This window comes from Lepisma saccharinum, chromosome 8 (assembly GCF_977018435.1).
Source record: "Lepisma saccharinum chromosome 8, izLepSacc3.1, whole genome shotgun sequence".
Taxonomy (NCBI): Eukaryota; Metazoa; Arthropoda; class Insecta; order Zygentoma; family Lepismatidae; genus Lepisma; species Lepisma saccharinum.
In genome coordinates this window covers 33,111,635-33,138,003 of record NC_139236.1, presented here as the reverse complement: position 1 = coordinate 33,138,003, position 26,369 = coordinate 33,111,635, and the positions used below count along the sequence as shown (strand labels likewise).

At 37.4% G+C, this 26,369-nt stretch overlaps 1 protein-coding gene across 1 annotated transcript; it reads right to left on the bottom strand.

The window, feature by feature from the left end:
- Positions 1-2,448: 2,448 nt before the first annotated feature.
- On the bottom strand, positions 2,449-17,300 carry LOC145990919 (uncharacterized). The gene is made up of 4 exons (XM_083126445.1): positions 16,755-17,300; positions 9,434-9,571; positions 7,887-8,015; positions 2,449-4,971 (listed from the first exon to the last, which is right to left on the bottom strand). The coding sequence occupies exons 1-4, from the start codon at positions 16,810-16,812 to the stop codon at positions 4,904-4,906; spliced, it is 393 nt and encodes a 130-aa protein (XP_082982571.1). The 5' UTR covers positions 16,813-17,300; the 3' UTR covers positions 2,449-4,903.
- Between the last annotated feature and the right edge of the window lie 9,069 nt (positions 17,301-26,369).

Sequence of the window (26,369 nt, the reverse complement as noted above, 5' to 3'; positions counted from 1 at the left end):
GAAATTCATACTCCATGGAAGTGATGCATCAATATTTTTGCATACCTTACAGGATTCCCAGATACCGGATATGTCACACCATCAGTGGTTAAAATCAAGCCCATATTTTGTAATACTGATATCAACGATATCAATCAATACCAAAACACAGGTATTAGAATCAGTTCACCCTAGAGCAGTTGATGCCCCTCACCATGGCAGCCCATTGGGCTCAGTAATAATTGAATCACATTACAACAAATTATTCTCCTCCCTTGTTCGTGTAACTAAGATCATTTAGTGTGCTATAACCTGTCACTGAGCCAGGACTACTATCCAATATGTTTATCAATACAAACTAATAACAATATGAACACTTGTACCTAGAACAGCTCAGTTATAATAAATGTTGCAACATAAATATATATTACATTACTAACATATTAGACCAATCTACTCTCATTTTACAAGATTTCTATATGCAATGCTTAATTCATAATTGGGAAAAGAGAGATGCGGTAGTATATAAATACGGAGAAACTAGTACTCAATTATCAGCAAAACTGTTTTTTCTTCTGTTTTTACTTGTACTACAGTGCAGCAAGTTCCAACGAGGATGGTGGCAGTGTGCACTGAAATTGATAGAATGAAGATAAAAAAGAGTTTCGCAGATAAGTGAGTACTAGTTTCTCCGCATTTGCAATGCTTAAGTTTTATTTACAAAGTTCTAATTTATTTCTCTGATGAAAGTTTAGTGGAATAAAGTTGAAATATTTCAGTTAAAAATATTATTTGTTCATTTGAGTTTCAATTAGACCTAGTTATGGTATCAATCTCTAGTTTTAAAGGCCAATTTTACCAAAAAATTACAATACTGGCACACTTTACGGGATATCTGACCTGAAGAGCAGTATCATCCTGTTTGAAAGTAGCTGCTAAGATTTTTCATACGATTAATAACAAGAAAACATAAATTGCCTTATTATTCTCAAAATTGTTTTCTCTCACTACTGTAGACATAACTGACCTCAACATTAGGAAATTCACAAATGATCTTTTTTGGAATACAGAAAAAAATAGGTACCCTGTCAATAAATGTGACTGCATTTATTTGCAAATGTTTGTGACCGACAGACACAACCCCAACAATTGGTGTATAATAAAGTATGAACTACAGATAAAGCAGGACTCCCAACTGGAGTACATATTTGTATTTATTTTAAAACTCTTGAATGGTCCACAAATATGAAGGCAATCATTGACAGATGCTTGAAAAATTATATAAAAAGACAATAATGGATCAGACTTCTATATTTGAGCTAAATTATATTCGTAAAATTTTGCTGAAAATAGTGTCATATACAGCATGATTATTGACATGTAATTGACACAACTTCTATGACATTTTTACTACTAAACAAGTTTACTTTGCAAACTTGTGCCATTCCATTGTAGACTTTTTGTTTGGACAACTAGCATTCTACAGTGACAACACTAATTTTGATTAGCTACTGCTAACACAGCAATCCTTTTACAACACATGTACCACACATCATGTATATCAGTGCTCACATGTCTAGGATGACAATGCATACCAGAAATGTGTATCCTTTCATTCTTTACAAGAAATACACAGAAAGAAAGCATTTGATGTTTACAGTATTCTGCAGGCAATGCTAAAACCTTTGTTTTGGAGTTTATTGCAAGTAATGCTCAACACTTGTCTTCGTTCTTATACTTTATCATTTCTCCAGTAGCAACTGCTGGGGAGATCAAAATGTTTTGGTTCTTAACTTCATTTTATTTTAATAACGGTAAAGAGACAGAAAAAAGGAAGCTTAGAAAAATATTTTTACAATAATGATGCCAGTTCTTAGCAGAAAATAAAGAAACCTTGAATTTCAAATTATTTTTCAATCAAGATAAACAAAGAAAGTATATTTATAATATAAAATTGCTTGCATATTGTGTATATAGGTCTGATCAAAATGCAACATTATCCCTTAATGAATCATACTGATGTACATATTAGTTTTTAAAATAGATGTTAACAATAGTAATAAAAAATATTTGCCTGCTTGCTAAGCAATTTCCAAACAAATTTTTCAGGATTATTTTCCTCTGATAACTTGATTTGTTAAACTGAGCTAAATCTTAATAGACTGAAACAAAAATCAATAAAGAACCATACGGTATAATTTTTAACCTTTGGTTTACAAATTTCCACAGGCTGATAGATCAAAGATTTCTAATTCTCTTCATACTGTCTAATGCTGAATTCTGGTAGCATGGTCACCCAACAACATGATGTCACATATTGTTACAAAAAATTAAAAACACAGCCTACCTTGCACGTAAGTATTCACTTTTTGGTTACCTAGACGTTCATAATAAAAGCAGTAAATTAAATCTTTAAACTACTGCCTCAAACATACCATCTAATAATAAATCTACAAATTTATAACTGAGTTTTTATTGCCACCTATCCTGCATCCTTCAAAGACTGTTCAATTAAATATTGTTTTTAAAAAAATAGTTTATTGATTCAAATGTGAAAACACACCCTGTGTGGAAAAGTACACTGACTTACCTATATTAATTTAAGACAACTAATAAAACATAGAACATTGAGTTGGGTTCCATCTGACAGTTGACATCAATTCAATTCCTGCCTTTTTCTGAGTGGTGTTATGTTTTTATATCTTCTATCCCTTTTTCTAATCCTGACAACACAAATAAAATATCTCCGAAATGTTGATAGCCGTTTGCAGCCTTTTATTTTCATGTTCTTTTGGTTCAATTCCCGGTGGAGGCACATAGTGGTTCGAATCCCACTTTAAACTCTAGGTCCAGTCTCGATTAGCCTTACTGTGCATAAAGTGGCCAAATCAATCAATCAATCATGCTGTTTTGTTCTGTTCCTGATTTTAATGCAGGTAAGACTATACCAGTTTTTGTCAGAAATCCAACTGCATATACAAGGATGGTTCAGGGTTGAGCAATAATTCTTTCCTTTGGAAAAAACATAAGCATATGTTGCTATTGGTGAGGAGGCACCAGCATTTTTCTGGCATAGATAGTGTCTGAGCCAATCTAGGTCAAGTTCTGTAATTCTCTTGCCTCGCCATATCTAGATGCTCTTTCATATTAATTTTGATGGTCCCTGCCACCATCCACATGGGGACTTGTTTCACTGCTAGGCTGGTTTCCGGTTTATGTTGCTTCCTGTATGCCGCTAGAGGCACATGCAGCAGACGAACAGACTGGGCCAGCACCCCTAACGAAACACAGGGAAACAATGCAAACAAGAAAGTGGCTACCAGTGAAACAAGTTCTCGTGTTGATGCTGACATGAGACATTAAATTTAATAAAATCTTTTTTTAGTAAGTTGTATGGAAAAAAAAATAGTATAATTTGCTTCTTGTATGTTGGAGATGTTCCTAATCCTTCAGCAATTCATTCTATTCATTTCATATTCGTTAAAAATGTTTTGTTTCCCAAATCCCAAATGTCCACAACTAAAATACATAATTTGTGCCTTTTTAGAAATTTGAACAAACATTTTGAAATTTTTGCATCCTGAAGTTCTAGGAATCTGACTGTTGCTGAGGTAGCCATATTTTTACAAGATATACTATCATATACTTTTACTGTGCACAGCAAGCAAGAATATATAGCAGTTAACACGTTCGCTGCCAGGGTGGTTTAACCAATTCCTTCCTCCTGTGCGAAAGTGATTATTGAACCTAATTTTGCAAATTTGCCAATTTCACTTTTTTCCTGTAAAAAATAGAACAGGCAAAATACTTTTATGTGCACTCGACTCACCATGCCTTATGCGCATCACTGTTAAACTCGTGACTGACAGCATGCTAGGAAAACAAAGTGCAAGCCACATGTATTGGACATAATGATTAGTGTGCACCAGTTTCGGTCAATATGACCAACGTGGCAGAGAATGTGTTAAGATACAGAATGACTGCATTCATCCGTCATATTAATCCAGCATTATAAGGATAACTGGAGTGCATTTAGAAAAGTAGCAGAAATCGGTATACAAAGGCAAGGAAAACAGTAATTAGGAGGGGGTGGGGATTGGTGTGCTGACCATGCATCACCCAATGAGAAACCATTTGGTAGACTTTATTTCTTAAAATTCTGCAGTGGAGTCTTATGAAGAATGTCCAAATATTGGCATGTTACAGTTAACTTGATTAAAATAAGTGAGAAAGACTACATCTTGCAAAACTGGGCTCTACAAGAATCCCAAACTCAATGCTAAAACACATTTTAGGACCTATGCCTGACAGACGATGATGCATTGTCCATAGATCTATGACTGCTTCTTTCTGGTTCCTTAGACCAGAGCCTGGTATTTATAAAATTAGCTCCCCAAGTATTTTCACACACTAAAAATTTGTATTCTATTCAGAAAATTAACCCAGGACAGCTCACCAGGCTATCCAGAAAATTCTATAAAATTAAAACTATTGGTTTACACATTAAAATTGGTAAAAAGCTAAAAGCGGTATCAATTGGTCCCAGATGGGTCTGTGGAAATAAAACATCTGAAATGAATGAGGCAGCTGCTTATTGTGGAAAACGAGGTAGTGATGCTATTTGCAGGATAGGTGGCATCCCTGCTTGGCAGTGACAATTAACATAAGCCACTACTCCAAATCTGTAGCTTACTAACCTATATATGTTATTTACATATAACATTCATTTGGTATTTTAAATTGCATGAGAAGAGATCAGTCCTCAAGAACGCACTCTTTGTACTCATAGTACTATGCTAAGTACACATTTTGTATGATATGGTTCTAACAGGTAGAAAATATATTAGGCATAGTAATATACATACTACTATAAATCTCTTATATTTGACTACCTTAATATTAATTTGTGAGCAATTACATTACTTCAGATCACTATGCATTCGTATGGGAAGCTCTCGCCAGTTTGCTGTGGAGACATTTGTGTAGGGCAAGCTGTAACAAACAAGTGGATCACATGTAAATGAATTATACAGGGTGTCATTTTAATGGCGCCCACGGACCACGGAAACGTATAGAGGACATCAAAACAAACAACTTTTCTCAGTAACATTTTTCTCGTTGGTGCATCGTTTTGGCGCTACAGTCGTTCAAAAAAGCCTGTTTTGCTGCCTGGATGATGGCAACCACACACATCATTTGATTGCATTTGTGACGTCATATCCCATCGTAAAGCGATGCGTTCCAGGGTTGCCAGGCACACACATATTCTGTGAAAGATGACATAGCTACAATCAGCCACATTATGTACCGTAAAACAAAACGACAAAACACGTTCTGTAACCTAACAGGAAGTAAACAAACGATACGAAAAATGGTAGAAAGAAAATGGAATTCAAGTGGAAGTAGTCATATCGAATTTTGTCTTAGCTTACATATCAAATATTTGGAAATCTAGTTACCAAGTTGGTATCTACAATTTTGTCTATCCACTTCGTCCTTCTGATACTAGTTGTCTGACACACTGAACACAAAATATAAATGAAAGAACTCAATTCCAAAGGTAAGCAACACATACCATAATGTATATTCAGTGCATTATGAGGCAAGTGGTAAAATATGGTTGAAAAATGTGAAAATGGTTGAAAATACAGGGATATAAATAGTAGTAAAACAAACTCTCCGACGACTGTGTTTATCTACGCACCGGATACACATGTAATAGTTTGCAACTCTGAACAGGGCAGTATATTCGCTACTGATTCATCATTAGATTGTTACTGTGGTTGTACGTGTTTTAGTCGTAATGTAACAACGTGAACCTCAGATACTCCGTTATCACCACAAAAGTACCACAAGGCATCTGGACACAAACCTGTAGATATCAACCTTGCAACGAGATAAGCAAATATAATTGACATGCAGCTGGGCGTAAACAGCCAAATGTAAGTTGTAAGTACAATAAAATTTATTGTTGTTGATATTTGACATGTAGGCTGAGTTAAAATCCGATAATGACACCATTTTGAATACGTTTTTTTACCATTTCTCATATCGTTGGTTCACTTCCCCCTTCCCCTGAGATGACTGCTGATCTTCTGGCTGATAGGCTATCATGTTCGGTTTACTGGACGGGTTTCTCGCTTCGTTTTACAGCTAATAATGTGGTTGGTAGTTTGGAATTTTTCACAAAATTTGTGTGTTCCTTGCAACCCTACCGTGCGCTGTTTCGCCGCAGGAAATGACGTCACAGATACGATCAAATGTTGTGTTGGGTTGCCAGCATCCAGGCGGCAAAATGGTCTTTTTTGAACGGCTGTAGTGTCGAATTGACACACCAACGAGAAAAATGTTACTGAGAAAAGTTGTTTGTTTTGATGTCCTCTACACGAATCTATGGTCCGTGGGCGCCATTAAAATGACACCCTGTATAATGAGTATATCACAAGAGAAATGACATAACTTTTGCCAACAAGGACAACCAATAATTCACCCTGCTAATATAAAAAAGAGTGCTATTGAAGTTGAGAAGCTGAAAAAAAGAAACTAGGCCTGTATAAATATATATATTTAGAAACATATACAAAATAAATGCTTTACATGAATGCTGATTTTATTCAAGGATAAGTCACATGAAAACCTTATTATTTTCAGTTGTGCATGTAAGGTTGTAAAAGTTGCTTTGATGATCTATGCATATTTCTACAGAGTGGTCACTCTAGGTCCATGATAAAATGCAAGTATAATTCCTGGTTTTCAAAGAGAACTTTCCAAAAATTCAAGCAGATGTTTTCTCTATTTTACAGCCTCTCGCCACCTACACACAAAAGTATTCACAATGTAAAGGGTCTGTGTGATTCCAACCTATCCAAAAATTCTAATTCAATTCAATTAATCGGTATATGTATTTAAAATATTCAAATATAACATGTGAAGTTTACATTTGCCATTTCACATACTCAGACTCGAAATACATCTGCAAACACAAATCTCACATGCTACAGGAAATACAAATCTACAAAAAATTGTTAACTGTATAAGAATTTCAAACTCAAATTTACTTACTCAACTTCAAGATATATTATCTTGCAATAATCTTCCATGTCAGATAGACTATTCTGCAAAGGACACTAACAAGTATAAACAGATTGAGAGAATTCTGTTTATTTTTCTACGTGGCTTTAATTTTCTTCCCCGATAAAAATAAAAGCTAATCTGTAAAAAAACTTGCCTCGGGGCATTTATAAATTATATAAAATTCAATGAGATTTGGGCTAATAAAAGTTGCAAATTTTCACGTCTATGGAGAAAATAACTATTAATTAAGCTTCCCGAAGATAAATAAGGTAAAAATCATATTCCACCTTCACGCAGAACTCCTGGAGCCAATAATTCACGAAATTTCCGGTGGGTAGCCATCCTGTTCTAGCAGTAAGTGGATACCTCTGTGAAAACAGAGTTGGGTTGGCAGACTCTCATTACAGGAGGATAAAATTACAGTACATTTTGTTTAATCCATACATTGTGCAATTACCTCAGGCAAGTATTGTACATTAGAGGATAATACAAATAATCTTTAATATTGAAATATTTGTGGCTATGATGAAACAAGAAACAGCTTTTTTTCCTGTTGTTCTTCTGAATTCATCTAACTTACACAGAATTTGGCCAGTGAAATAAACAAACAAACAAAAAAAATAAACCAGAAGGGCTACTATATGCCAAACATGAGTGGAAATAAAATAGGAAATTATGTTGCAGGAGAAGAATATTTTGCATCCGTCACTCAACCAAATCCAATGTGCTCATATGGCTATAGTGCATATCTGAATGCCCTTCTTTGATTATTATACAAGTGAAAAAGTGGAAAGTCTTACAAAATATTTTTCTTTTAAAAAATAGTCTCTCACCATGCTGGCAACGACCACCATAATAGCCTGTTCCAACACATCTACATCTGTAGCCTGGTCCCAGCTGAGTCTGGCTGCAAGTTCCACCATTCAAGCAGGGATTACGTCTGCAAATGTCGCTCCGTCTGCCTGGAATTGAATGCCACTACTGACATTGTGCCACCAGAAATTTTGCTCTTGTTCATATTGAGAATAAAATTAAATACACAACACAACAAAAACCCCAATCACCGATATCATTCTTCTTCTGCTATGAAGAGACGTAGATATTGGGATCACTAGGGCCCAAATATCTAGGAACTAACAACTTTTAATATTGTGAACAGTGAAAGGCTTTAAAATTAAAAATATTTCATCCAAAAATTAATATGAAAGTCATGATATTAGCAGCTAATCAATTGATAATACAGGCATAATGGTGAGACTTTATAAAATATATATTTATACACAATTTACTGGTTATCACAATAATATTAAAAATTATTTTTCTTATGAAATATAAGAATTACAGTGTACTAAACTGGGGCATGACAAATACCCTTTCAATTATTGAGAGGGTCATTGTGTTTCAAACTCCAATTTCATACATATACATAGGGTATTAACTGAGGCAGGGATGTCCTCCCTGTCTACCCACTTCCAATGCCTTAATATCAGGCATGTCAACTAGGTGTCAAAATCCAATACTAAAACAGGAAATAAGAAAAATAGAAGCCAACCTCTGTGGCGGAGTGTTTAGTACAATGTGCTATGATGAACAAGGGTCCTAGGTTCAAATGTTGGCCTGGGCATGTGTGTTTCTTCATTAATTTCATCATATGATCACTCATCCTCACATTAACGATTAGCCAAAAGCAGCAGAAAAATTAAGTAAAATAAACGAAATAAAAAAAATATAAAATATTCCTAAACTACTGGCATAGTGGTGAACTTTCTTGAACTCCAGAAGAAAGGAAGTTTGTTGTCTATTAGAGAATATATGTACTGCAGTGCAGTAGAATTTGCTCATTGTGCACGCTGTGTCATTGTTTACATACAACAAAGCATAAATCTGAAGTTACAATTTTGAACTTCCTTGATGTATATTTGAAGTGTTTTTGGGATACACTATGTTAAAAAACTTATGAAAGTGTAATATAAAATTTCAATGTACTCTATTTAGACATATGTTCAAAGAATCTCCAAACTGTAAGTACAATATTATACTTTTATGGTGTGTAAAAATATACTATTCCTTCACTTTCTAAAAACAGGTGTACAATAAAATTTAATAAGAGTAAGATTTAAAATTACCACATGGTTAGTGATCTGAAAACAGGAAATTCTACCAGCATGTTCCTCCATGTACAAAATGCATTTTTGCAAAAAAAAAAAGGTTTGAGTTCATTTCGATTTTGAAGCTGCCTAGAGTATGTTTCTAATGAATATTTCTGGTTGCAGTTAAACAACATTAATTCAAAATCTTGTTACAACAAATAAATTTAAATATATTTGTGTCAAATGTATCTCAACACGTATCAGTATAATGTGTACAATTTGCTACATACCTTTAAGAGCTTTTCTGCACTCCTCTTTACTCGTGTACCTATATTCTGTTTCACATCCAATTCCACAGAGGCACTGTCTGTTGTGAATTCGACATCCTTGTCTCATTTGCTCAATCTCGCATCCCCACACTATGCTCACTGGGAAGAAAAATATGTTAAAGTTGAATGATTTGAGATATTTAACTTTCCAGACATTGCAATATTTCAACTGGCTTTGATATACAGGGTGGCTCAATAAGTCACTTAACACCCCCAGTACAAGGCCACTGCAGCGTGCAACATGGAAATGGTGATGACCAATCGTTATCAGGCCAAGGAAGAACCACATTGACACCACCCACACAGTCGGCGGCCATCTTGATGTCCGCCATCTTGAATTCAACTTCAGAATTTTAAATGGGAAGGGGGTCGTGCGACATATCAAAATGGGCTAGAATTTCACGAGAAATACAATGGTGAAGGTTTTTTCGACGTATCTTTAACCAGTAAAAAGTTATGACTGAATTCTTGTACCAATTTGCTCCTTTTCGAGGTGTTAGAAAAATGCCTTAAAATTTGTTTAGCGCTTCGGTAATGCATCGAGATCAAAGTGACGTCTATGGAGAGACGTTCGCATGCCATTGCACATTATTTTAATCGGATACATCCATGAAGAGCTGTGCATTATGAATGGTTGTCGCGAACAATTTACAGTGTGACGCTTCCATTGAATTAAAAGTCCTTCACAGTGACAAGGCTAATGTTTATGTTCATAAGGAAGTTCATAAACAGAATATTTGATGATTTTTATCTGATAACCCATTTTTGACAGATCAAAGCTGAATGGTTAGTGTTGGTAAGTTAATGGTGTGGCATGCTGTGTGGAACACGATTGGTTAGTCAATTTTCCATCAACGGAACCTTAAATGCTTAGGGCTACTTGGATTTGTTAAATAAACAGTTTTTTTCATCCTTGCTTATGGAAGAAGGTACTTTTTACAGAGTTTTTTCAATAGGGAAGAACACCAGAACACTTATGGGAACGTTATGAACCAGTTTTTGTCCAAAGTTAGTTATCAGATGACAAAGGTCACATATTCTGTTTATAAACTTCCTTATGAACATAAACATTAGCCTTGTCACTGTGAAGGACTTTTAATTCAATGGAAGCGTCACACTGTAAATTGTTCGCGACAACCATTCATAATGCACAGCTCTTCATGGATGTATCCGATTAAAATAATGTGCAATGGCATGCGAACGTCTCTCCATAGACGTCACTTTGATCTCAATGCATTACCGAAGCGCTAAACAAATTTTAAGGCATTTTTCTAACACCTCGAAAAGGAGCAAATTGGTACAAGAATTCAGTCATAACTTTTTACTGGTTAAATATACGTCGAAAAAACCTTCACCATTGCATTTCTCGTGAAATTCTAGCCCATTTTGATATGTCGCACGACCCCCTTCCCATTTAAAATTCTGAAGTTGAATTCAAGATGGCCGCCGACCATGTGGGTGGCGTCAATGTGGTTCCCCCTTGGCCAGATAACGATTGGTCATCGCCAATTTCAAATTCCATGCCGCAGTGGCCTTGTACTGAGGGTGTTAAGTGACTTATTGAGCCACCCTGTAGTTTACTCTACATTTTGAGATGGAAAATTCTATGACTTACGTACAATGTCCTTTTGCAAACTAATGTAACAACTACTGTATGATAAACTCTTATTCACTGCATGCACTACAATAGTATTTAATATTTCCACCTATTTTCCATTCTTATTTTAATCATCTAGGACATTTTCCAGCTCTGGAGGAACTTTGAACTTGATTGGATTGACTTACATTTCCTCTTACTGAATATGACTTACTTGATTTACAATTTCAGAAATATAAATTTGAACATATTCTGTAAACTTATTAATGTTTTTCAGTTTTCTTGGCAATACTTCACAGAATTTGGCTAATTCATCAATATTAAGGATTGTAATATTGTACTTAACTTTCACAATAAACTTAAATTGTGTTCCAATGTAGACATACAAATTGCCCAAATATTTTTGTTGTGCCATTACAACTATTAGTAACTACAGTATCGTAAACTTCAACTTGCAATAATTATTTTGATGATACCAAGGTAAACTTTATACAAGTAACTTTATCTGAGATTAAGAAACATGGCTGTGTGTTGTCAAGTAGGGTATCTTTACTTTCTGTAGAATAATATCATTTTAATTTTAACATCTGTATGCAATTTATTTCACAGATATGTGTAAACTTATGGCGAATAATTGGCCAAAGTTTTGATTGAGTTTTGTTTTCAAGTCAACTTTATGTACAGAAAGGCTAATCAGGACTGGACCTACAGTTTAACGTGCGATCCGAATCACTATGTGCCTCCATCAGGTATCAAACGCCTTGATTACAAGGTGACATTACCACTGCATCATCAGGAGGCCAATTTCTTCCGAATTAATCATGTGACACACACACATTGTAAACATAATTTAATTTCTATTCATGTGTTAACAGAGGCTTAGCGATTACTTCCTGTGTGTTTACTGGGGAATGATATTTCCCTTCTGTATACTCCTCTGTGCCAGTTCATTTGCTAGCAGTCATTCGTTTACTGTTGTACTGGACAGTGGCATAGCAGCCGCCCCTGCAATGAGGGAGGACCCCGAGCTGCATGGGCCCTGCTATGTTCTCTCTCTGTGATCCTGAAATTTTATATAATCCCAGAAATCCAGTAGTTACTGTCGCTTATTTAAAAAATGAATTTATGAAACAGAAATTTGGTTCCCAGTAACATATCATAAGACAACATCTGCGATAATAAGCAGTGGTGTGTTGTCTCAGCCAGAGGGGCCCTAGGCAACTTGACATTATGGGTCTCCTCCGAAATTCAGAATTAAGTTACTTGCTCATAGATGGCAATCGATAGGAACTTCTCTCATTTCATACCTTTATAGCTACATAGCTTTTGTAAATGTAGTATAGTGTAGTGTAGTACGGTTCTGAATCGAGTAGACAGATTCAGTTGTTCAACTGGTCGATGCCTTATTGTTACACAATACCTAAACAAACAAACTTCATAATTTATGATCTTTTTTTATTACCATTAATATTACGTGATATTTAAAATGCAACTTCCCAACAAATATGTTAAGGGGGCCCCCCAAGCCTCAGTATGACATTGAAATAAGACCTGAGATAAATTTCCCACATTGTCCACACCTATTACATTTTACTTCAAAGGGGCCCAAAAACTCAGGATGTTGAGCCCAGGGGCAATTTTCCCTTTGCCCTTAGGTCCAGTAGCCCCAATTTCACCATGCAGGGTATACAGCGTATGCAGTGGTCAAAGTGCTCCAATCCCTCCCATCGGCATTTCATTGATTGACAAATTTTGAGTGAATAAAGTCCAGTCGCTGCTTAATTTTCTATCTCTCAAGACTTGTGTCTGCCTCTATTTCTTAGCAGCAGATTGCAATTTACCCTTTGATATTAGGTCACCACTGACAAAGTAGTGGTCCAGTTCAACCCCCGTAACTGAAATGATAAGTTTGCTTGAGTATATAACTCACTATTAGTATTAGAAGCGTAATGTGAGCGTCTCTTACGTTGAATCTTGGCCTGGCATAGCCAGAGGATCGCTTTGCGTGCTGAAGGTGCATCCAAAAAAGGAGTGTTTACTATCCTTTAAACAATTTACCCAAACAGTATTTTTTTTAGATATATGTGTATTATATGTAACCTACATAAGAAAAACGTTTAGAACAAAAAATACAAAGGATCATGAACAAAATAGTTGGCTATGTGAAACCTCCACCCTCTTTAAAAAAGAATCCTGGCTGTGCCACCACGTTGAAGTAAGAGAAAACATTTTTCATTTCTTCATCCAGTTATTTATCAGAGATTCAGACAACCCTGATTTAGTTTCGACAAACTACTAAACTGATATATAGCCTAAGTCGATGACAAAAAATGGGAAGGAAGGGTTAAAGTTAATTCATTTTACAACTATTGTGTGTCCGTTCCACTCTGGCATCATCTTGATGTTTCTTCTTTCCACTGAGGGGGGGGGGGGGGGGCAAAATTTTACTTGCAGCGGGGCCCCAGAGAACTGCGCTACGCCACTGGTACTGGATATGGATTGTTGCTGCCATCTACTTCACGTGCCCATAAATCCTGTACAGTCACGTTTGGGGTTCCTAGCATTAAAATAACTTCCCTAAATATTCCAACATCCGATCACATAATATGTGGTGTCAAGCAAGAAACCCCCTTCGAGCCTTGCGTCCATTGGATCTGAATGTTTGATGTGACCGTAAACAAAGAACAGTTGCTAGCTATGAATCACAGAAGCACATGTAAGCTACTTTTCAAATTGCAATTTCTCTGGTGAAGCTTTTTGACTGTGCTAATTAGTTCCTCCAAGCTTCAAACTAACTTATACAATCCTTTCCAGTATTCTAAAACACTGCAAATTTTGCGAAAATTATTAAACATCCAGACCCATAGCAGAATTATCCTTGCAAAACCTTGAGGTCCCTCGAACACGTTTAATTCTTTCCAGAGGTGAAATTTACGGTATGATTTTACAATACCAGAAAATGCCATAATTTCGTTAATAATTCAAATACTCACTAATTATGGAGTCCTAATGACGTATCTGCAGTTAAGATTTGGTGCTCACGTGTAGAAATTGTAAAATAACTTTGTCAATTACCACGATGATTCTCGATACACAAACATAGCCTTACACCCCTCGAACGATGCAAGGGTAGCCCCACAAACCATGCACGGGTAGCCCCACAAACCATGCACGGTTACGCATGGGGTCGTAGTAATATCAGGAATATATATTTTGGGTAACAGTTCGTTATATCAAAGACACATTTAAATCGGATATTTTGTGTTTCGCATGGTTCGTACTTACCAATTGTGTATTGCGGCAAATAGTTTAAGGTGCCATTTTGCTTTTTACACGAAAACAAACACAATTTTTCACATACAATGTGATTTTCTTTAGGTAACGATTAGATAAGCCGGAGACACATTTCTTGAAATTTACAGGAGAAAAGATGAGAAAGTACTTACGGAATTGAGTTCTTGTGGACTTTCTGAAGCCAGGGAAATTGTTTTTTCGAATCGTGCAACTTATTAGGCCTGTAAGGTATTTTTCGTCATTCATGCATCTCCGTTGCATGATAGCTCGTGCCACCATTGCCGTCGACTACGTGAATCAAATGTTCGGTGCGTTCGGTTATGTAACCCCCTGTCAGTCAACCACGCGGTAGTTTGACAAGATGAGGTGTCGAGGTTGCATTGTGAAAATGTTCCCGGATATTAAAGGCCCACGAGATTTTTTTAATTGAACATGGAATCGTGAAGGAAGAATGAATGAATGAATTGTTATTTTAAGTCCACTTTTATGCACAGTAAGGCTAATCGGGACTGGACCTACAGTTTAAAGTGGGATCCGAACCACTTGTGCCTCCACCGGGTATCGAATCTCGTGAAGAAAGAAATGGAATGTCCTAAATGTTCTAGTATTTGTAAGCTACACATTGCACGGGATGGGAAGTGGCTCTATACGTGTACGAAAGTTTTTTTTTTTTTTTGTTTAAATTTATTTTTCTAAATTATCCTAACCTAACTGAACCTAACCTTCCGTGAATGGTTTGTGGAACAATTGTCGATTAAAAATGTTTAGTGAATAGCTTGTGCGGCATTTATAGCTTCATAGCATGCAATACATTTAAGTGTAGTGAAAGTTTTTTTTGTTTGTTTAAATTTATTTTTCTAAATTTTCCTAACCTAACCTTCCTTGTGGAACAATTGTCGATTAAAAACGTTTTGTGAATAGCTTGTGCGGCATTTATAGGTTCATAGGTTTGGAAACACTGCACATCAGCTGATGATACTGCATATCAGCTGACGACAGACAACGTGATTCAAGATTTGGCCGGCGAATTAGCAACGACAAATAAATAATTATAATGTTAAAAATAACGCTTTTTTCATGGTAAAAAAAGTGATCCCAACTTGAAAAATGTTCTGCTATGCATATGAGGTAAGTAGAAATTATTTTTATTTAAAAAAAAAATGAGTTAAATGTGTCTCCAGCTTATCTAACTGGTACCTTTCTTTATTCCTTTCTTCGCATCCGGAACACACAATATGGCAGGCACATCTTGACTCACGTTGTGGGTATGCAGTGTTTCAACCTTCTTCACAGAAAAATACGTACTATCGTGTTCGTCACTGGTGGAAATTACACATTATGCACGGGTAGCTGACAATAGCCCACGTAGCTGACAGATAGCCCCACAAACCATTGATGGATAGCTCCACGAACCATTATGCACGGTAGCTGACGGATAGCCCCACGAACCATTTCCATAAGGTTAGGTTAGGTTGGGTTAGGCAAGCATAGTAAAAAAAAAAAAAAGGAGTTTGAAACACTGACAGTGGGTTACGTCATCGAATGTGCGGAGCATGCAGTTCACGTACGGGAAGCATGTCACTTGTGCGTCGGTGGGATATTTCTCTTGAAAAATATATGATTTGCCGGTCCAATAGATTCCACGATGAAAGAAAATACCTCCACGAACGGTGGAAAGCTTGGAGAAACTCATTTCCATACGTAGTTTCTTCTGTAAAAATGAAGAAATGTTTCTCCGATATAACGAACTGTTACCATATTTCGTTCTTTTAAGTATTCGAAACACAAAATCTTGCGATAAACATTGTTTTCTTGAGAATTCGAGGGTGTCTGTTGCGATCACGGACCCACTTGTTTGGCAAGTTCTACATGTGAGCGCCAAATTTTAACTGCAGATTAGTGATTACGAGGCCTAAATTATTGTGTATGCGAAATATGAAAGAAATTGGGGAAGTTTCCAGTATAGTAAAATCGCTCCAAATTTACATTAGAGAAAAATCACTTGGAATCATATCAGAGAAAAATACATAAAATCACTAAATTTTCCAACATTGAAAATGTATCCCGAGTACTGTTTCTCCCCAATCATTAGTTCCAGGATGAAATTTTAAACTGTTATCTCGCATATTATACACTATAGTGTTGCCGAAAAAGAGCGCATCTCTTGCAGCACTGGGCATATTTTTGTTATGAAATTAATCACAATAGTCCTTACAAACGAACAGAAATATAACAATAACAAGCTCCTAGTTCACCTGTTGTCAAATATACTTAAATTATATCCATATATCCAGAATAAGAAACGAAGGCCCGGCCAGCTCCAGGTTATATATAGCAGTGAAAAATTACAATTTAAGCAACTGCTTATACTTACGCTGTTTAACAACTTACCCATTACAATAAATGTTATGCCGATAAAAAACAACCATCTGGAAGTTACAATTTCCATCTTGAAAATCTGGTAGGCTTTATTCAGAAGTGCCGATAGCAACGTGATTTATAGACAAGTTGCAGTACGCGCTTCTTTAAGAGCTCTATCGTAAACACTGCACTTTAAACGACAAAAGCTTGATGATCGTTCACTTGGCGTACCAAAATACACACGGAAACTGTCATTAACTTGAAAAACAGCAATTGATAATTCATACAAAGAACCACATGCCAATTCTTCAACCAATTAAATGAGATTGTTGTAGAGAGGACTTTACTCCACCAAACCGAGGGCAATGGCCGCAATTTACTTGGCTCACATCCAACTCAAAGTCGCTGTAGAATTAAATGTATCAAATTTATGAACCACTATTATCTTTCTGCTAAATGTGAAACGAACACAATTATTGAAATATTTTCAGCAGTAGCTATTTTCATTCATAGACATCCCACAACAGCCCCACCCCTTATGTTTACATGTGTGTTTTTCGACTGCAGCTGATCCATCTTTCGTTTCCATGGAGAAAGAAGCCTATGAAAAATTAGGCGTCCAGAATTCGTGACAAGAGATTTCTTATTCTGTGGAATGCGTGTTGGGTGCTAATGGTGTACACGTCGCACGAGAAACAAATATAAAATGGTCTGTGTGTGTGTGAGAGAGAGTATTTGTAGCATGTTCGTTTTATTTTGACGTATCAGCCGTGCGACAGTCATTCGACACAAATGTCTACTTGGAAGTTGCAACATACATCCTATTTCGCTGCCACCGCATGCGGCATTTCATGCGTGCGTCGCAGTCGCATGCTAAATGTAGCGCCTAATTACACCTTTAAAAAGAAAGAGTGGCATAGATTACATTATCTATGCACAGTCGTCCATAAATATATGTGTACCTATATTTTCTCTCACCATGCCAATTCACTTTACCATATTTGTATTTCGCGGCGAAATTTTGTACTTGTGGTGATTTGAATTGTGAACTATGTTGTGCATCATTATTAATGTGTCAGTGAATTTTTGTTTCAAAGCTAATAGGGACTGGATCTACAGTTTTAAGAGGGATCCGAACCACTATGGGACTCCACTGGGTATCGAACTCGGGGCCCCTTAACCTACAAGCTGATGTTACCACTTTTTGCGCCATAATGTGATGATGAACCAAAACGCATAAGGAAGTGCTCCACGATAATAAGTTTTAAGAAAATTTCCCTAATTTGGGAAAATTGCATTTTACCCACTTTAAGCACTGGTAGCAACAGATTTCTTCATTACCCATTACATCACTGGACACTGGAGGTCCTTTAGAGAGGGTGCATGGTGTTCAGTGGCGTGCGGTGCTAAATCAGGCAGGGGAACAGGTGACCTGCACTTGCCCCCTCCCCTCCCATACCTGTCGAAATATAATACAGTAAACTAAGTAAAATTCAACCCTTGTTGAAATGAACCAAATAAACATACGAAACATACAGTAGAGCGTCGATTATCCGAACGTCGGTCAACCGAACGACCGCTTAACCGAACTGTGTACTCGCTCGCACCTGTTACTCTCCCACCCTACCGTCCATCATCCCCCTCGCACCCCAAACCAAGTTTCCCACAGTAGTCGCCGCACTGAGCCACCGCTGGCGGAACATTGCTTCTAATGGGGCCTTCATAAGGCGCTGCTGACCGGCCAAGCCGCCAGTCGCTGTGTTTCAACAATCAGCACACTTCTGTCGGTTTGGCACTGGCTGTAGAAGTAGCGGCAGTATCAAAGCTGTTCACAGCAACAGCTGCGCCAGCTTAGAGTTGAGGCGTGCCGCTCCGCGCAGTTTGAAGGAAGAAGAGCTTCTCACGGTGCAAACATGTACAGTTCGATTATCCGAACAAACCAGTTTTCCGAACACCCATGTCCCCCAATTACTTCGGATAATCGACGCTCTACTGTATATTAAAAATTTTCAGAAGTGACATACATGAAGCACGTTAAAATTATGAAAATACCAATGTTAAAGCAAATATGATATAATGTAAACAAAACATTAAAAACAAAATTGTTGATGCGCAACAAAGGAAATATTAATAAAAGCATTTAATTTATGATTGATCAGAAAATAAATGTTTTGTCGAAACCGGTTTCATCTCTCCATTTGTAGATTAAATTGACATTTTTTTTTCTAGAGTTGAGCATTGTAATTCAAACGTCCTTAATGCAATAATGGCAATCAGATGGCCGAGTTTTTTCATGACGTCAGCTAGATTTGTAGAAATTGTGACAAAATCCGAACTGTTCCAAACTCCCTCTCGGGAACAAACAAGGACAAGAAAAATTTGCCACTGGAAGAGTATCCAGTTAATCATTTTACAGAGTTGTAGTAACTTGTTTGAAAATGCCTTGTGTACGATTTCGTTTTAGTTTCTAATTAGGTTAGGATAGGTGTATGTCTGCTGTCTTTTCTGTAAAGTTCAATGTACTAAAAGCTTTCGCCTTCAGTCGGTCGATCATACAACGTTCGCAACATTCGCTTTCTTGTCCTGCGCTGCGCTTGTCTTGCTGGTGGAACAGGTGGATGCGAGCTGTTCCCTCGGAAGCTATTTCGCAGCGTTTAGCCAAGGCATTTAGCAGACGCTTAGACTCTAGAAGATTTTTCCAGTTCGTAATTTTGTAATGAGATTAGGAAACTATAGACTTACTACATTCCAAACTATCACTACGACGCAATTAAGCTTTAGCACATAGCTAAAACTCGAAGGAAAACGAATTCGCTATGTATCTCGTAGGGAACAGCTTGAGAGTTCAGCTTCCGCGGTGGGAAGTGGCTCCATGAGGAACGTTTACCTTCGCGCGTGGTCGGAAATACTCGGCGTCAGAGCAGAGGGTGGGACGACGAGGGTAGGCAAGTAAACAAACTTCCAGTCAGGGTGTAGGTTTTTCTTCGCCGTGTTGATTTAGGAAGAAAGAAGTGTTCTTATTATGTTATTATAGATAATTTAAATAGCTAAAAAGGGCGATAAGTAGAAGGGAACAGCCTGTTCCATGGAGGGACCGCCACTGATGGTGTTCTTAATTACAATTTTCTGGAGAATATTTGTCAATCGAGCTTGGGGTTTTCCCATTCCTCCTCTGAATCAACATCTACTTACTTGCCACTTTCCCCATCGCAGTAAGCCTTGTCTACCAAAGAGAAAGTAAACTCAAGAAAGTAAACTGTCCCCCCCCCCCTATTTTGGCACCCAATTGCCGCTACTGCTGAACACCGTTGTTAATGTAATTGTGATTTATCTCCATTAATCACTGGGGCATTCCTTGTGTAAACTTTTGTTTTCCTGTAAAATTTCAATACAAGTCTTTCAGAATTCACCTGCAACACTTCAACATCTTTTCCTTATGTGTTATGCACAATTTATTACTTTCAATCACAGGGGGGTAAATTTGCCCTACAGTCATCGCCCATCTCGACTTTCCCAATTGCTTTGCATTTTGATTGGACATGAAAGGGTCTGTGCATTTTTTCTACCTGGATGCATACAGCACATGGAACATTTTGTGAGTATGAATATATGAGGACTTGAAAGAAGTGATCGATCTGAGATCCAGAAGTTCAATGCCTTAGAATTTTTTTTTAATTTTATTTATTATTATTATTTTTCACATGTAAATCATATCACTTTATACTCAATGTTGCACCTGAGCCGGCATTAAAATGCTAAATCAGCAAACACCAGCCAACTCCCCAGTGACGAGAGGTCGCCGGGACAGTCAGAAGTTAGTGGCCGAGCAAGTTGGAAGTGAGTGGCCTTCGTTTGTGCACCATGGAGTGGGCCTGTGCCCAACATAGATGCCCTCCGCGGGCCAGCACCGTGGGAACAACAACAGGTACAGTGATGACAACTGGTCCTTCTACCTTTTGATCTGGCTCTGGCGTGAACTTCCCCTAGTTACGTGAATCCTAAATAAATATTGGTAAGGGGATAAAGCATTTATTATTCCACCTCCTCACATGTAAAACCCTCTCGCAGCCAAGCAGTTTAAGCCAGTGGACGGTGAACACTAATATACAGAAAGCTATTTGATTAGGTAGCCAAGGTACAGACAGAATACTATACAGTCCAGTTGCGAGTGTTCGAGGATGGACAGACACACACACACACAAAAAAAACCTCCTAGGCAAGATGAGCGATAAAAATAGTTTTCAAAGTCTTGCCACAACTATTCAACACATCCAAGGTGACATATAAGACTAGTTCATGTAAATACAATTGAAAATTCATTGATTGATTGATTGATTTAGTTTATTTTACTTCGCGTTTTGTGCCTCTTGGCTAATTTGCGAATATGGGGATGAGTGATGAAATTGATGAATGGACATGCACAAACAACCAAGCCCGACTGGGATTCGAACCCGGGACCCTTGGCGTCGCAGCGCGATGTGCTAACCACTCGGCCACAGGGTTGGGCTATTGAAAATTCATGTTCATCCTAATCCTACTGTACATTATATAGAACAACGGGGTCTGTTAAGAAGAATTCACAAACTGCTATGACTTAAGACCATACCCTCTCTCTTATTTACATTTATTTTCATCCCAAATGCTCACAGTGCGCATTCAAGTATTTACTGACCTCTCCTGTTCTGCTAGCCATGTTGTCCGCAAATCTTATACATTTTATTCTTCATATTATTAGCCTCCCCTCCCTCCTATTGTGGAAAAAGTTATTTACCAATTCTTCTAAGTAGGTGTTGAATATTGTAGGTGATAGGCAGCATCCTTGTCCCCAATTTCACTTGTCACTTCTTCCCCTACTCTCAGTTTAACTCATTGTTTCCGGTACAGATTGGCGAGACCCCACTTTCCAATCATTTCATCTGTCCTTTCTTTAGGCATCTTTCACTATGTAACTTTTTAATAAGTTTTCTCTTTCTTTATGCATGAAATTTCCCTTCAAAATATCGGCAAAAGGGGATTCGGTGAAACAGGAATTCCCCTTTCGCCGAAAATGTATCTTAGGGGAAAAATCTGATATAGCCCATCTCTGGGGCATTCATCAAAACGGGAAGACGTGGAACAGATTAAGTGAAAATGAAGGGGTTGGGGGTGGACAACAATTCCAAGAACAAAACCTGTTTTCTACAAGTTTCAGGAATTCCAAATATTTTAAAATTCTAACTCAATAGTCTCAGCATTGACTCACTGTTGTATTTTTGTAAATCTTTAAATATTTTTTTAAAAATGAGTTACTGATTTTAGTTTCTGAACTTCCATTAATCCAACATGCCAGAAGTTTCGGATGGAGGGAGGTTGAAACCTACTCCCCCCCCCCCCTTTTACTACAGCCATGCTCTTATCTTAACAGCGATTGTTTTCATGAAGGACTTGATAACTCTTGGTCATGTTCAACCCACAATCTAATGGGGCAAAGTCCCCAACAGTACTCAACTCGCATAGCCCTTCCTCTACTTTCTGGGGAGCTTTTTGCTGATCCCCTTTGCTGTATTTAGAGGGGAGGATTTTTTATTTATTATGTGAATTAAATTGATTACAAAGTTAATCTATACAGATTTAACTTATTTCAGACTTTATAGAAACATTCTGTCCAAACCAGAAAGATATATTGCTTCAAGATGAAAATGAATTTGAAAACAAGAACACCCAAAACATCTATCAGTACATACAATCCCCACTGACATTCACCACGATATTATTCGTCACTTAAGAATTATTATTTTATGGTTCAAATCCTGATATCTGCATTACAATTTTTGGCAGAACCCGTGCATTAGAATGGTTCAACCATAAGCGGGGGAGAGGGGAGCACTTGCAAGGTGGATTTTTGGTACTCCCCACCTTTCCATCTTCCTACCCTGGTCCTCTTATTTTCCACCTTCATCATTAAAATCGTAAATACTCTATGTGATCAAAAGTATCCGCACACACCACGAAACGTGTGTTTATCATAGAGGGGGACACAGTACTGCCATCTACCGTGTGGAACACATAGTCAGCCAAGTCTGTAGTCTGCAGACAGTGTGAGACAGCAGTATGGGATGGTCTGAGGAACTCACAGACTTTCAACGTGGTCAGTTGGTTGGGTGCCACTTGTGTAGGAAGTCTGTGTGTGAGATTTCCACCCTCCTAAACATACCTCTGTCCACTGTTTCCTATGTAATAGTGAAGGGATGTGTACAACCCAAAAGCGTGCAGGCCAACCTCCCAAGTTGACCTCCAGAGACCATCGAGTGTTGAAGAGGGTCATATAGCATTATCGTCAATCATCCATCGCCACCATCACACAGCAATTCCGAACTGAATCAGGATTTACTACAAGCTCCATTACTGTTTGGCGCAAGGTGCGGCAACTTGGTTTCCATGGTTGAGCAGCTGCCCATAAGTCAAACATCACACAGACAAATGCCAAATGCCGTGTCTTGTGGTGCAAGGAGCGTCGAAACTGGACCATAGAACAGTGAAAAACCGTTGTGTGGAGTGATGAATCATAGTACACAATGTGGCGATCCGATGGTAGCGTGTGGGTGTGTCGAATGCCTGGTGAACGACATCTACCAGCCTGTATATTGCCCACAGTGAAATTGGGAGGTGGCGGGTTACAGTGTGGTCATGCTTCTCCTTGAGGGGGCTTGGCCCCCTTGTTGCTTTACATGGCAATGTCACTGCACAAGCTTACGTTGACATTTTAACAGCTTTCATGCTGCCTACCGTCGAAGACCAGTTCGAGGATGACCATTATGTCTTTCAGCATGACCGAGCACCCGTCCATACTGCAGGGCTTGTGGGGGAGTGGTTTGATGGCAACAACGTCCCAGCAATGGACTGGCCTGTGCAGAGTCCTGATTTGAATCCCATAGAACATCTCTGCGATGTTTTGGAATGCCGACTTAGTGCTAGAACACACCGATCCACATCAATACCTCTTCTCATTTTGGCGTTCTGCGAGGAATGGGCTGCCATTCTTCAAGAAACCTTCCAGCATCCGATTGAAAGTATGCCTGTGAGAGTGAACGTTGTCATCAAGGCTAATGGTGGACCAACACTGTATTGACTGCCAGTGTTCCCGATGGAAGGTTGCCCAAACTTGTACTTTATTTTCAGGTGAGTGTCCGGATACTTCTGATCACATAGAGTATATAACATGGTCCTCCTACAATAGCAAAAACTTTTTGCTGCCACCTTGGAGTCTTTGGGTGTTGGGTTGTCTGCTCATGATCTCCAGATTTGAATCCTGGCTTGGGTATGGATGTTCCTGTGTGAATGTCCCTTCACCAATTTAATCTTTCCACAATAGATCCTCATTATCATGATTTGTCAAAAGTGGAAGAAAAATAATGCAAACAAGAAAAATACAAAACACTAAAAGATATTTTATAATTTGACCTTTTTTGATTCCTTTCTAAGTTTACGAAAGAAGCGAGAAAGAATACTTTTACTAAGCATTTCAAACAATAGGTTAAACATGTCATATCAACAAGATCCTCAACCTTACATTTACCAGACTTGTATGGCATTGCGATGACACAGTATTCCGAGCCAAGCATGTGGCATTTTTGGATACCAATTTGGATCGTGCCAGTGTACAGCCTTAATGGTGTATGCTACGTTGAAAATTCAATCACTTCAGAATGAAACCCACCTACTTCCACCAACTTTCCCCTCTTTTAATTTTTCGCTATGTGCAATAATAACGAGAGTTAGCTATGGAACCAGACTTTTGAGTCACCCTGTATTTCTAATAAACAGGAAATTTAAACATCATATTCATGTACGTTAATTCAAACAATATTGTATTTGATTTCTGTTAAGACTTTTACTTTTGAATATTAGAAATTTCTCTTTCAAAATCTATCATCCATTACCTAACCTAACATACCCTACCCTAACCTAAATCTAAAATAACTCCGGATCCCATTGGCGTCCAATTTTTAAATTTTGTATACTTATTGAGTAATAGTGTATGTATGAAGTGTAATTTTTTGAAAAAAATTTAGACCCAGTTTTGAGAAAATGGCTACCAAAGTTTTCTTTACACCACCTTCAATTTTTTTTTACCCCGACTTAAATTTTCAAAATATCCGTTTGCAACACTGTAATTTCGAAAATAGCAAAGATATGGATCTGCAAAGTTGCATATTTTCCTACCTCAACTGGCCCTTTTAGTATGCCAAATTTCAAATTAATCAAAATATGTGAGGTTGAAAAGTGCCTCTTCACTGGTTGATTTCACATGGAATGCCCCAATATTTCTTTATTAGGGTTCAATACTTTCACGGGGTGCCTTATTGTTTGTCATTTTCTAACTCTTTCGTTTTTCTCGTTTAGTGCCCTCCTTCTCTGTTGTCCCTTTTCTAATAGCTCTGGCACACACACACAAACAAACAATTGTTTTGAGGATTTTTTGTGCTTAAATGAAACTGTAATGAAAGGAAGTAAATATAATTCATGCACAAGTGTCTATAAAAAAAAATGTACCATAAAAAAATCATCATGAATGCTGCCTCCCCCGCTCTATCATTTTCACAGCAGAGTATTTTTTTAAAAATCTCAAGTGCACCAACAAAACTTGTCCAAAATTAAATAATGAATTAAACAAACTCACCACAATATTGTGGCAAAGGAAAAAAACATTTTATGTTGATAGAAGTACACTGTATATAAGAGCAGCAGCAAAGGAATTATGTATATCAGTGTTTCCATCTGGATTTCTATCAATTACACCAGGTTTAGTAACTTCTTCAACCTTAATAAAACATTATTACCAATAACTGCATTCACTTGTTTTATTTGTTGGGCTTGTCTACACAAATGCCAATTTTTTGCCCATTTTGAAGAACTCTCTTCAATTTAGAAAAGATGCAATATGACCAACCTGGGACAGCCACCCCTGGACGATACCCTAATGTGTGATGCTAAGTACCCCTGTAGGCCTGACATATGCCAAAATATTTTCTTTCATCGATTATTCCTTCAGGGTATTATGGATTGCTTGAACCATAAAAATATTTTTAAAAGGCTTTTCTTTCTCCTTTCAGGACTATGAACAATGATGGGGTGTGGAAAATTTTGTGAGAAAGAGATAATTTGTTTACATCTCAATGCAAGGCTAAGTCTGATAACATAAGCAGTTGATGACCAAAATGTCAAGGAAGGTCACATGGTACAAAAAGTTATGTGAGGCATTGATCAGTAGAAAGTCACAGACCTCGACCTTTAGTACAAATTGACCTCTTTATCTTCAAAGGCTTCCGCATATGTGTTTATTCTGATGCACAAGAAAGTTCCACTGTTTTCATGCATTTGTAAGATTAACTTCTTACAAAAACTTCGTGTTTGCTTCTTGTTATTGTCTTGAGCTAACACAAAATTTTGAGTATCCACAATGATTACTTGTCTAATTAAGTCATAAATTTCTACCAGCAAACTAAATAAATTGTTTAAAAATAGTACATTAGTAAAGTTAATATAAAATAGAAACAAAGACTTGAACAGTTCAAAATGAAAGAAGTGTCACTACAGCTGCAGCTTCTCTGTCAGAAAAATAGCTTTGCATGTGGGCATCACCACTTATTGGGCAATGATGGGTTT